The sequence below is a fragment of the Cynocephalus volans genome, chromosome 3, assembly GCF_027409185.1.
Source record: "Cynocephalus volans isolate mCynVol1 chromosome 3, mCynVol1.pri, whole genome shotgun sequence".
In the NCBI taxonomy this organism is placed as follows: Eukaryota; Metazoa; Chordata; class Mammalia; order Dermoptera; family Cynocephalidae; genus Cynocephalus; species Cynocephalus volans.
The window spans coordinates 170191625-170204705 of NC_084462.1; the positions used below are offsets into that span (position 1 = coordinate 170191625).

The 13081-nt window shown below is 52.9% G+C and overlaps 1 protein-coding gene across 6 annotated transcripts in view; it reads right to left on the bottom strand.

The window, feature by feature from the left end:
* Positions 1 to 275: 275 nt before the first annotated feature.
* Positions 276 to 13081, bottom strand: part of TTC7B (tetratricopeptide repeat domain 7B) — a 267108-nt gene continuing 254302 nt past the window's right edge. For all 6 annotated transcript variants that reach the window (XM_063088953.1, XM_063088950.1, XM_063088949.1 and 3 more), the window contains one exon: positions 276 to 1218. In XM_063088953.1, the coding sequence (XP_062945023.1) occupies positions 997 to 1218 (222 nt within the window). In that variant the 3' untranslated portion in view covers positions 276 to 996. The remainder of the gene's footprint in view (positions 1219 to 13081) is intronic.

The following is a 13081-nucleotide window of genomic DNA, read 5'->3' on the forward strand; positions in this document are numbered from 1 at the left end:
ACAAAAGTCCTCAAATTTCAAGTGAGGAGAGGCTTGGGCAGCCTTGCTCAGGCAAGGAGCGATGTGGCCAGGACCTCGCCTAAGGTTTCTCTCTGCAGCTGCTCTCACGGAGATCATCCCCCTGCCATGTAGTGGCCTCCTAGCACCAGGGCTGACCTGTCCCCAGGCACAGACAGATTCCCACCCCAGGAACTGAGCCATAACCTCTCCCAGGTCTGTGGGCTTTTATGAATGACATGGGTCATGGGTCCATTTAAAAATCATTTTATTATTAACATCATCTTCCCATTTAGCCAAGTGTCTGTCATGTATAAGGAATGTCGGTAAATATTCCATTTGAAGCTTCTTTGTACATATTTCCATCGATAAATAAACTCTGAATTCACATAAAAAAGTTAAACTTAAATAACTCATATTTCCTTCTCTTGTAACAGGCATATATTGGTAAAATATAAATATTCTTGGACTCAGGCTTTGTTCTAAGTGAGGACAGTAATTCATCACATGGTACAATTATTGACAATAAAACCAGGGAGTTATCAGCTGGTGTCCTGGCGTGGACTAGCACTGAGGTGGGAAACAGAACATTCACATTTGGTTTCTGGGCCAAGTGGGGCAGGAGTGATGGTAGGAGGAGAGGGCAGTTTTCTTTACAGCTCTGATAAAAATAATCTGTTCTGCCACTGAACTTTAACTTCGAATATATTCCTCTACATCTGTTGATTAATTCCATAATCATTTTACTTAAAACTCAGATGACAACTAACAAAATATGGCACATAATCCATTTTGAACAAGGTCAGTAGATCAGAAACTACCATTGGGCTGGCAAAAACAACCAGAGAAACGTGTGTGGAGAGGACGATGATTCAGGTTGGTTTGGTTAGTTCACTGTGGTCAATCGAACGTTCATCCATGGCCTCTGTGAGGTGGGTGCGTCCCTCCGGGCAATGGGCCTCTGGAGCCTGAGTGGCAGGCGAGGCCGGTGGTGCCCGCTCAGAGAATGCGGGGGATGATGGTGAAGGGCACAGCGGGGCTGCTGGCCTCCAGCTCCAAGGCCGTCAGGAAGCACTCGGTGGCCGCCGTGTCGTTGCCCTGAGCTTGGAGGACCTCACCCAGCCCGTTCCAGACCTCGTGGGCTGTTGAGTTCACCTGCACTGCATCCCGGAGGATCTTCTCTGCCAGACTGTAGCGGCCCAGCTGGTGAAGGATCAGGGCCTGCAGGCATCAGAGAGACAGACACATAGATAGACAGACTGTCAGACAGTCAAAGAGATTCTAGGAGCTCTGGGCTTCTATTGTCCTGGAGTTTTTAGTAAGCTCCCTGGAGGTGGGAATGTACCTCCATTGCGCTGGGCACCTAGGAAGTTCTCAAGTACTTCCTGCACTCGGGGGCAGCAGTCAAAATAGTCATTGAACCATATTAAATTGCTGAAATTTTTGAACTATGAATATGGCAATTTCACTTGGTTCATCTGAAAACTCAACGACCAGGAATGAACTAGTCAGAAGGCCTCAGTCTGTACCCAGGGCAGATATCCTGCCATGTCCTGAGGCCTGCTTGCATGGAAGGGTATTGTCATCTTTCTTTTTTAACCTAAAGAAATGTCATTTGTGATATTACTATCACAATGATCACAACAGATTTTTTAAAAATTGCTCACAGCCCCCCACCCTAACCAAACCGCTGATATCATTGTCTGCAGCTCGTGCCAGGCCCAGCCTGTGCATAGCTGTCATTTTACACAGTTTTAGTCAGGGTATATGTGCTGGTCCCCAAATATTTTATTACAACCGCGTCTCCAGGTTGTGCATCTCCACAGGTGACGTGTTTGTGCTCTTCCATCCAACACACATGTTCTCATTTACTCAGTCTCTTCCTCATGGGGAGAGACATTTAGGTCTCTTTGCTGTTATAAGTCACACTGCAATGAATATCTTTCCAGAAAGCACCTCTTTGTTCTTTCAGATCAGTGGATTTCAAACCTTTTTAGAGCCCTGCAAACTTTTAGTTAAATGAAATCTTGCTGGGAATTTCCACAGTCTACATATAAACAGACAAAAAGAAACTCTGGGTGTAGACAGTGGGGGAGGACTGCCCAGTGTCCCCCTGTGGGATCCTCACAGTGGCCTGGGGGAGCTCAGTGGAACTGGCCTGACAACCATTTGGAGACTTTCCCTTTAGGTTCCCCAAAGTGGCTGATGTTGGGTAAGAGGATATGACTCTTTTAAGAGTTCTCCACACATTTTGCAAATTTTATCCCCAAAGGTTTATATCACTTTTTCAGCCATCAACAGAGCTTCAGTGGTTGGTCCTTGCCCCCAACTATCACTATTCTTAATTCTTGCTAATGTCATAAGAGCAAAATGTTCTTCTTTGTTGAGACCTACATTTCTTTATTAACAACTGAAGTTAAATATTTTCCATGCTTTTGTTTAGGAGCCTTTCAGAAGACTGATATTCACCTATTACAATTTTCTAGGCTGTTCTTTGACTTTTGAGATATTTTTTCTCTGAACAGAAGTTTCAAATTTTTTAAATTAAAAACTGGATTTTAAATTTGTTGATCTTCGGTGGAACTTTTTTCTGTCACTTCATAGCTTAGAAAGTTACCCTTTCAAAGAACTGACACAGGTTCAGTTCTATTTATTGAGATATGCCCTGTTTTGAGTAGCTGACTACCTTACTCTGGCGGACAGAGGTGGATTTCTTCTACTGTGCTAGATACGAACTGGCCAGTGCTCTCTCCCTCCCCCTTGTGAGGTGTGGACTTTGGCATACGGCGAGTTGTTACTTTAATCAGGGGCCTCCCATTACTTCCCAATGAGCCGCACACCTCACTTCTGTATCAGCACCAACCGTCTTAGTTGTTGTTACTCCAAATCATGTTTAACAGGGAGGCTTAGAGCCTTTCCTCTCTGCTTTTTACTTTTCGTGTATTTCCTGGCACTCTTGCCCTGTACTAACAGATGAACTTTAAAATAATTTTGTTCATTCTCTTTGGGAGTGGAGTTGTACTTGCATTAAATCTCTAAGTGCGTGGAGAAGCCTGACCTCTTTACAATGTTTAGTCTTCCACCCAGGAATGTCGCACAGCCTGCTGGCCATTCGATCCATCCTGAATCTCCCAATAAAGCCTTGCCCTTCCTTTAGGCGGCAGGCATATCAATCATAAGGCATGTCAGCCTGTTCTCAGCCCGGACCTCACCGATCAGCAAGGGTCCGTGGGAGCTCTCGGGAGCACAGCCAGCCAGTGTGGTGGCAAAAATGTGCCTGCCACAGGCTGTGGGACCATGAGCGCCAGCCAGGGGACCAGAAAGGGCCCACTCTGGGGAGGAAGATGGGGGTGTCTTCAGTGGGAAGTGTCCAGGCCCTGAAGGCTGCTTGGGCTGACCTCTTCCAGCATCCAAAGGCCTAGAAAGCAGCCTGACTTCCCAGAGTCACCTGCAGCTACGAGCACCTGGCATGGAGGCTGGGATGCCCTCTGGATGAACACTGATACTACTACACCGGGCATGGTTCTAAGTGCTTACGTATGATCATGAATTTACTTCAATGGGAACCCCCCAAGCAATTCCACACAGGCATAGCCAGTACATGTGTGCCTGGGTGTAAGGCTTGCTTTTATTGCTGCAAAGAAAGAGCCCTGATCTGTGGAGCACCTTGCATGTGGTGGAGAAATACCCCTACGCACTGGGTGCTCCTGCTCCCATTTTGCAGGTAAGTAAACTATGGCTCACAGAGGCCAAGCCTCTCGCCCCAGACATACAGCTAGCCCTGTAAACCCACATCTCAAAATCCTTGAGCCTGCCTGAAGTTCTCCTGGATGTGGGTCCAGGATGGGGGTGACAAATAATGCCACCCACCTCCCAGGATGGAGCTCTTCCCACTCTGGACCTCCTCGAGAGGAAATCTGCCAACTTGACACCCTCACTTCCCCAACCTCGAAGGTCAGGCAGCCTGAAGGGAAGGCCACTTTTCCTGAGTGCATTCAGCAGGATGAGAGGCCTATTGAGCTCCTGCCCCCTTTTTTCTAGGGGAGGTTATCAGCCTGAGCTCACTCTAGAACATTCCAATCTAGCCAGTAGAGAAATGTGGATAGGGAGGGGTCCAGGCAGTGGCACGGGCAGCAGCATGAAAAGGGCCACCAAGGAGCCCGGCACAGCCCTTTCAGCCCTGACTCACTGCATGGACATACTGAATGGTGGCTCTCTCGGCAGGGAGTCACACACTGCATGCTTCTGGCAAATGAGTGATGACAGACAAGCCACCATGTGAGACAGAAAGAGGTGGCCTTGCTTGGCTACAGATGGAGAACTAATTCAGGCTGCACTGGGCTCCCCGCTGCTTCCTTCCCCCCAGTGGAGCGCTCCCCCACCAGGCACTCTGGGAGCCACTTTGCTCGGCTCACCTCTTATTACCACTGCTTTAGACACAAGGAGACAACGTTCAGAAAGGCCGCATTCTTGCCCAAGGTCACAGTGAACCTCACGTCGCAGGCCAGCCCAGGCCTGCCTGATGCAAAAGCTGCCCGTTCCTCCCGCCAGGTCCGTGCTGCCTCTGTCGCTTTAAGAGGCAAGGCCAAGGCCGCAGAGGAGAGCTCTGTGGGGTTCTCTCAACCCAGTTCCATATGAGCAACAGCAGACGAGCGGCTGCCGTGCTGTGTCTTCCCTTTTATTTCTCCGACCACTAATTGCTGGCTCTATTGCTCCTTCCCATGTTGTGATTGGGAAATTGCTCCTCTCGAAGGCACAGCTTTTCTCTGGCCAAGGCCTGTTGTTTGGGAACATCCTGTCTATTCACTCACGGACCAGGAGGGCTCCTTGACTCCCTTTGGTGGTCCACAGGCTGCTTGGGATCTTGAGGCTTGGGATGGCTGCAGGTGACAAGGATTGGGGTGTCCTGTTAGCCAGAAAGTGGGCCAGTGAGACGTGGAGACCCAGGAAGACCAGGGCCTTGGCTCAGCGAGACCAGGAGGGCACCACTCTGAGCAGCAGCAAGCTGCCCCCACGCTGCTGCAGTGGCGCAGAGCCCACCCACCCCTTACTGCGAGTTCTGTTTACAAAGTGGCAGGCTGCTGAATCTATGTGCAGCCCACTGTGTGGGCTCCAGGGTACAGGGCACGGGCAGGGCTACCCACTCCCAAAAGTCCTACAGAAAGCAGGCCGCCAACCTGATGCATCACCTTCAGGGTCAGGCAGCTAAGAGCCTTCCCAGTTCTCTAGTGCTCCAGGGTTCTTCTGGGCTTGGAAATTTCTAGCCCGTATACCTGGACTTTTATTCCTAATGTAGGAACTGACTGACATTTCCAGGTGACCTTGAAGCTTCTGAGCAATCTGTTTAGTGAAATTAATTCCTAAAGCTGGAGCTGTTCAGGGAGACATCATAGCCTCGCCAGGGGCTGCCAGCTCAGGCCTGGCATGGGAACGAAAAGCAGGCTTCTCCCCAGTGCCCCACTGAGCAGGAGCAGCTTGGCGGCCACTCACATGAGGGGATCAACCAGAACGAGCTCAAGCTGGGGTCTGAGCCATGGCTCGGAGCCAGAGTTGCTTCTAGAAGGTGGGCCAGAGGTGGGCTGGGACCCAGACGTGTCTGGCCATCAGGAGTGACATGCCATCCAAGCCCCTCTGTGCTGGCAAGAGGCCTTCCCTTGCTCCCCTTCCCGCTCCTCCCCTCCCTTCTCTGGCCTCCAGTGTGCTCTTCTGCACTAGAGCCCTGGCGTCCTTTCTCTCCTCTCCGAAGACAGAAGGCTTGACTCCCAAGGCTGACATTTAACTGTTCTCATCACCAGCTGGATCCAGCCTTCTCTTGGTTCAGCCGGGCCGATCTGCCAGTTGATACATTTCTGCAGATGTGGCCCCCAACCCCCTTTGACCTCCCCTACCTTAGTCAGCCTGGGCCCTTCCTGATGGAGCTCTAGTCCATTTGCCCAAAGCCCTGCTGTTCCCCATTCCCCAAGAGCCCAGCCACATTGCCCCCACAGGCAATGCTCCCCAGAGGCACGCGGTGGCTCCTGTCCCCAGCCCTCAGCCTGGCAGGAGGCAGAGATTCCGATGACTGACACATTTCATTACCATATAACCTGCCACTCCCCACCCGCATATCAAAATCAATAAAAAAACACAGAGTGATTGCCCAGATGTGCTGGGACACTGGGGTGCACTGAAAATCACTAACACCACCCAGCAAATACTACGTGCCAGTTGCTGGGTTCCACCCTTAGCAGGCAAGATCTTGTTTCTTCCTTGCCCACCTCTGTGAGCTGGTGCTATTGTGGATCATGTTTCTAGACAAGAAGACCTGCCTAAGACCCTGGCATAGGTAGTGCATGGCAGAGCTGAGACCTGAAACCTGTGCCATCTGTGCCCTTAACACTAGGCCCTGTCCCCACTCCTGCAGAGGGCGTACAAACAGGCTTCCCCTCTCCCGCCCCTGGCGTTTCTGGAGCCGGCTGGGGCTGGCCTTCAGAGAGAAGAGGGGATGGCTGAGGAGGCAACTTACTAGTCCCTTTTTTCAGACACAAATGAAGACAGCATTCCAAGCTTATAATTATTATAATCAGGTGTGTTGTACAAATAAGATCTTGGTGATGCACCAAATTGGAAATAGGGACTAAATTAAACCTGTTATTTCCAATGAGACAAAATGGACTTGGCTGGTTTAAGGGCAATTAGCATTTTCCTCATCCTGCTTCTTTGTTAGGATAACTGCCACCCAAGGACTAAACACCTTGCCACACACCAAGGCGCCATGCAGGAGCCCTATGAAGGCTACCATGCCCAGGGTTCTACGATGCGGCCCTGGCGTGGGAGGCCAACAGCAGGGTGGGCCCGCAGAACAAAAGCCCCCTTTTTGGGAGATTCTGGACATCCCCACGGTACTCTGCTCAAAGCAAAGTCAACCCTTTGCTGGGATCAAGACCATGTCACAGGCCACTGCTTGACTCTTTAGGGGTACAGGTACAGGGAGATAATGTCCATGAAAGAAAGCATCCTTCCTAAGGAGCAGTCACTGCTAAGAATTCACGAGGTTCAGCTCTGGTTGGGAGTCAGCTGGTCTATCTCGTTGCTGTCTGCCTTTCCCCAGGCACAATCACAGTGTTTTGGAAATCAAACGCTGGGCAGCAGGATGCAGGGAAACAAATCCCTAGTGCCTTCCACACCAGGGCCTGGCTGCTGCTGCCACCTCCCTGCCCCCCAGGGACCTGTGCTCAGCTACTCCGAGCAGCCAGCGGCCGTCGCCACCTCAGAGCCAGCCTGCATTTTGCAGAGGCTGCTGGGCCACAACAAGGCCAGGGATGGGGGAGGAAGTGTAGTGCACTTAAAGATCGCTCTGTCCCACTCGTGGGTCAGAAACTCCACCATTACACCATTGCGGGGGTAGGGGTGGGTGGCTTAAGGCAGTGTTGTCAGGCGGCTCCTCCAAAACCTCAAATAAACCTGGGAGGACAGACACGCGGATCCAGCAGGCTCTGTAATCGTCAGCATGCAAAGGGTGGCAATCAACGGACTGTAGGTTTTACTGATCACAGAGTGCTTTCACAAGTGTCCTGTGCCATCACAGGACAGGTACGACATTAATCAAGGTGGCTTATTTCCAGCTGTTCCCCAACTAGGCTTTGCTGTGAATGCCTAGTAGGCAGGGACTGTGTGAGCCCCAGTCATCTCTGCACCCCCAGGCCTGACCCCAGGCAGGTGGCCAATAAGCAGGGGGGAATGAATACGTGAGCAGACACTGAAAAACTAAGGAACGAGAATTCTGTTAAGCCACCAGTAACTGCAGCTCTGTTCGGCTCAGGCCCGTGCTCTGGCCCACCACAGCCTGCCTCAGAGCACGTGTTCCCAGCAGCCATGAGATGGCAGCTGGTATAGCTGGTAGACGTCAAGCCTCACTGGTAGAGCAGGTCCCAAAGGCGAGGGCTATGAGACAGGGACGTCCTGGTCAGCAGAATGGGCAGAGCCCTGGAGGAAGTGGAGGGGCTGAGGACCATCTCTGCCACCTTTCCCACAGCCCGGCTACTGCCTGAGCTGCTGGGGCCACTTGGGCCAAGCTGGCACCTCAGAGACTTTTGGACAGAAACATAATAGCCTTCCCATGGTGGGATTTCTTTGTCAGGGATTGTGATGGTAGCTAAAGAAAAGCCTATCTCCCCAGCTTTGCCACCCGCTGGGAGGATGACAGAATTGCCAGGCTGCTGTGACCTGAGTGGTAGCTGTGCTGGTGGAGATGGCATGTAGGGGGCTCAGGACACAGGTGAGGGGTCATGAAGGGCTCCAAGGGCCCTGGCCCAGCTGGTGGTTTATGTGTCAGAGAACCCCAGCTAGCCACAGGGGAAAGGCTTGGAGCTCTCGGAGGTTAAGAGTGCAGGTCCTGGGTGCACATGGATGGGCTGGGTTTGGATCCTAGCTCCACCATTTATCTGGATGACCTGTCCTGAGTCTCGGATGCTTTATCTGTACAGTGGGAGAAATGCCAATGCACAGGACAGTGTGAGGACGAAAGGAGGAAGAGCTGGTAAAGGGCTGAGAGGGGTGCCCAGCATATTCGCAAACCTTTGGTGCACGGTCACCATCCTCAGTGTTACGATTACGATCATTTCATTACTGTTAATGACCCCAAGGGGAGGAGGCCCTTCTGTGGTGCCAGACACCAGCTGACTCTTCTCTGCTGTCTCAGTCTCCCTCTTGAAGAGCAGGGACCACTAGGAACCATCTTTGCACATGCACCACTCAGGACAGGCCGGCTCTTGGAAAGATGGAAGGATGGATGCGTGGATGGTGTAGGACACTGTGGGGTGGAGGGGACGGGAGAGGTGGGTATCGCCTCTTGCCAGTGCTGTTGATTAGTGAGCCTCTAAAAGCTGTGGTCTGAGGTCAACGTCACCCACACTCCCAAAGTCAGGCCAGCACACTCAGAGCCTCCTCTCCTTCAAGGGACATCAGCATGATATCTGAGGGACAGGAGCAGCCCCCTGGGAGAGGGTGCTCTGCTCCCAGCTGAGCCCACGGGGTGCCACGGCCTCCACTAGGTCTATTCATTCCTACATGGCAGATCTGACACTGCTCCCCAAGAAAATCCCAGAACCCACCTACAGACATCTGGTCTAAGGCTCTTTTGCAAATAAAGAAACAGAAGGCCAGAGAGGAAAAGAGCCTTGCTCAAGGACTGACACCGCTGGACACAGAGTGGGGCTAGAAGGCAGAACCCAGAAAGGCTGGGTTGAGGGGGTCTGCTGTAGAGCCTGCAACGGGTCCCCAAGTTTTAGACTGATCACAGTGCTCTAACACTGCCCCCAACCCCGGCTGCTTCCTGCTTGTCCTGCCAGGGGCTACGTGCATGGCAGACTGAGTGCTTTCTGGAGCTTACCAGGTCCCCAAGAGTGGATTTCATAGCCCAAGGGAAAAGGGGACCCCAGTCAAGCTCCAGCCCTTCCCAGAAGCCGCAGCATGGCTGGTGTGGAAGTCAGCACTGGCTGGAACATAAGCATCAACTGCGAAAGACCTGCACCCTGAAGTCACGACTTCTTTCCAGGAGTTTGCATTTTCCTTCAAGTCTGCCATCGACCAAATGGAAGCAGGGTGGGAGTGGCGGTGTTTTCAAAAATGTTTTTCTTTTAAATCAGCATATAAATAGTCCGCAAACCAGGACCAATCTGAGAAGACCACAGGAAACAACAGCTTTGAAAGGACTCTTTGGAGCAGCTCCGTGAACACAAAGCCCATGGCTGCCCTCTGCCTGCCTTCCTCCTGGAGCGGCCCTTTCTTCTCTGGCAAGCCACAGAGGCACTGTCAACTCTGAGCACAAGCATTTTGTGGGCGCAGCCGAGGGGGGAGCCTTGAAAAGGAACTGAAAACACACGTGGGTGGGTGGGGGCTGTGCAGCTTCTCTACCTGGATCCCAGTAGCTCCAGGTGCAGCCTGTTCTCCACTGGGCTCCATTTTGTTTCACTTTCACTTTGTCTGTTCCCAGTGCTGTCAGGGGCTGAGTGTGTGTGTCCTGGCTGCCGGGGGCCAGGGGCTCCACCACTGTGAACTATCCAGGGGTTCCACAGGGGCCAGGTCCTGGGTGTCCTGGCCGAGGTGAGGGTCCCTCCAGCCCCACTCCCCCAGCCCCACACCCCCACGCCTCCTGCACACTTGGCCCCCGAGCACCGGTGAGGGGTGGGACTCTCACACTGCCACTTAGCCCTGTGCTCAGCCAGGTGAGAGGGAGCTGAGCAACTCCACGGAGAAGGACCCTCTGGGAGTCAGGAGACTACATCTGCCTCTCACAGGTCAGAAGTTTGGGGGAGGGCCAGACATGGGCCATTTCACTCAGTTTTAACCCAGTTCCCCCAAAAGCCAAGTCTAGCCCTTCCTCACAACCTTGCGCCCACTGAGATGCAGACAGCAGGTGGCCCTGTGTGCCTGCACGCAGCCCCTCCCCAGCAGCACATGGCTGCTCAGCAGTTACTGTGTGGCCCCCAGGTCCCATCCACCCCCACTCCAGGACCTCAGTGGGGACAGAACATTCATGAGGCCACTTAACCTTCTGAGCAACAAAGGCAGCTCGTGTCCTGTTCTGGGAACCTGGACAGAAGGGCAGTGAGGGAAGAGGCTGCGGGGACAAAGGAGAGGAGGGGAACTGCCAGCCGAGTGGTCCTGGGGACATGTCGCATTTAGGAGTGGGTTCCTCTGACAAGGCCAGCTGGGATGAGGAGAAGAGCTCTGGAGGAATGAGCAGGGGCCTGGTCCCCATGCTAGGTGGCCTTTCTCCACCTAGGATGGGGTTGGGATGGACATTAAAGGCAAATCTCCTCCAACCTGTGGGCTCCGTCCTCTGTCAGAACCAAAGCCTGGGCTGGCTCCTTCCCGCTTGCTAAAACAAATGGCCTCGGCAGGCAGGGAAGTGCGCAGCCCTGGGGAAAAGCCTGAGGCTCCAGGAGCCAAAGAAGGGAGAGTGATGCTCTGTGCGGGGCAGAGGCGTCTGGTGGCTTCCCAAGCCTGGGCAGGGAGCAGTGCTGGTCTGGGTGCTGAAGGGACCCCTCGGAGGCATTTCCTCATCACTGTGAGCTGAGAAGGCAGGAGGAAGGGAAGACCCAGAGCTTGTCCCCACCTTCCGAGAGCTATGGACCCAGCCAGAGGCGGCTGCAGCTCCACTCACTTAGGGCTGCAGAGGCCGCACTCTCGCAGGCCCCCTTTCCAGGTCAATTGTTTTATTTGAGGAAATGTGCCTTCTGGGGACCAGGCCTTTCCAGCATTGAACTCAACTCAGAAGGAAAGAAAATGCAATTTTCCAAAAACCTCATTTTTCTAAGCCACCAGCCAACCAGCTATGGAAGCAGCACTCCTCGGGGCCAGGGGGGGTCTTGGGTCCCTGCTGCTGTTCCCGACAGGCAGCCCTCCACTCCCACTGGCACCCTCCGGGACAGGGAGCTTGCTACTTCCCTGGGCAGCCCATGCCATCAGTAAGCAGTCTGAACTGTCAGCTAAAAATGTGGAGCCTGATTAGCCTTTTTATCTAATCCGCATGCTTTGATGTTCTTCGAGTCCTCCAGAGTCACGTGGAAAAGTCCTCTTTTCTCTCTATCCGATAGCCCTTCAGGATCTGAAGGAAGCTTCCAGAACAGCGTGCACTCCCTTTCTCTCTCTCTCTCTCTCCCTTCCTCCCTCTCTCACTTCAGGGCTTTAGAGGAATGGTACATTCAGACCTCCCACCCACTCTCCCCACATCACTGAATTCTACTGCTTAACATAGTCCCTCGGAGGAGACCTTGCTGTAGGTTCAGATGAAGGTGCCATTAAGCCCCAGGAAAACGTGAGCACAGCTTTTACCTCCCCCCACCCTTAAACATCTGACTGGCAGAATCTTTGAAATCTGCTTTCTTCTGGATTGCTTGGAATATTCTGGAGGAGCTTATTCTGCAATCGGCAGTGCCCGAGCGACGGGCTCTCTGGCAGTGAACAGCAGTGGTGAGCATGCAGGTAGTCTGGCCATTGGGCAAAAGGCCTGCCCAGCCTCCAGTGGATTTCACAGAGACTTAGCCTGAAATTTCCTTGGCCTAATTTCTTTGAAACTGGTTGCTTCAGCATTGGTGCTGCAATATCCACAGGCTGTGGTGGCTTTTAGAGAAGAGTTGCTGGGGATCAGTGGGACATTCAGGGGAGGACCACAGCCAATCTGCCAGCAGCTTCCAAGCCCAAAGCTACCCATCTGTGCTGCAGATGTTCAGGGGGTGGATCGGGGTGGTAGGCAGGAGGGCACGTGAGCATTCCCAAAAGGGTCAGCCTTATTTTCTAGGGGGGCAAACGAGGCCCAGAGAGGGAAAGGACTCTTCCAGGATCACAGAAGCAAGCTAAGGAGAAAAGTCCAGGTTCCCAGGCTAGGGCTTCTGTTCCTTCTGACACAACCAAAGCCATTTCTGGTTCTTTCTTCCCTCTACAAACATGTACTGAGCGCCTGTGGGAGTTTCGCCAGCAATGTGCTGGCACTGCAATGGGAACTCAGTGGCACAGGCTGTCACTGGGTCCCATGCCCTGCCCGCTCTCAGACAGCACAAAGCTTGGGACTGGATGGGTAAGTTTGCTGTGGGTCCTGCTCCAGACTGAGCTGGGCAGGGATTGTGTCTTTCACGTGCATCATTCCAGCACCTGCCAGAGCAAGGCCTGTTGGAAGGACAAGATGGGAGGATGTTCTGGAAGATGCAGAATGATGCTCCCACACTTTTTTTAAACAATGAGAAGGCCAAAGCTCAGGGCGGAGTGGCTGGTTCTTGGCCACACACTCACAGAGGAGGAGCTGTCACCCCAAGTTGGAGCTGACACTTCTGCCTCTAAAAGCTTCCTGTGAACAGAAGTCTGGGCCTGCATGTCTAATTCATCCTGGAATAGACTGCTCCTTCGTGACCACACCTGAACGGGCTGGGAGGGCCACATCTGGGAAGGGCCTTAGAGGTGACAGAGCACCTCATTTCCTGGTGAGGACAGAGCACCTCATTTCCTGGCTGAGCTACGAGCCAGGTGGAGGTGAAGTGGGGTCTCAGACTAGCTCAGGCTCTTTGCTGCACATCAGACTACTGGGATCTCCAGTGAATGTCAGGCA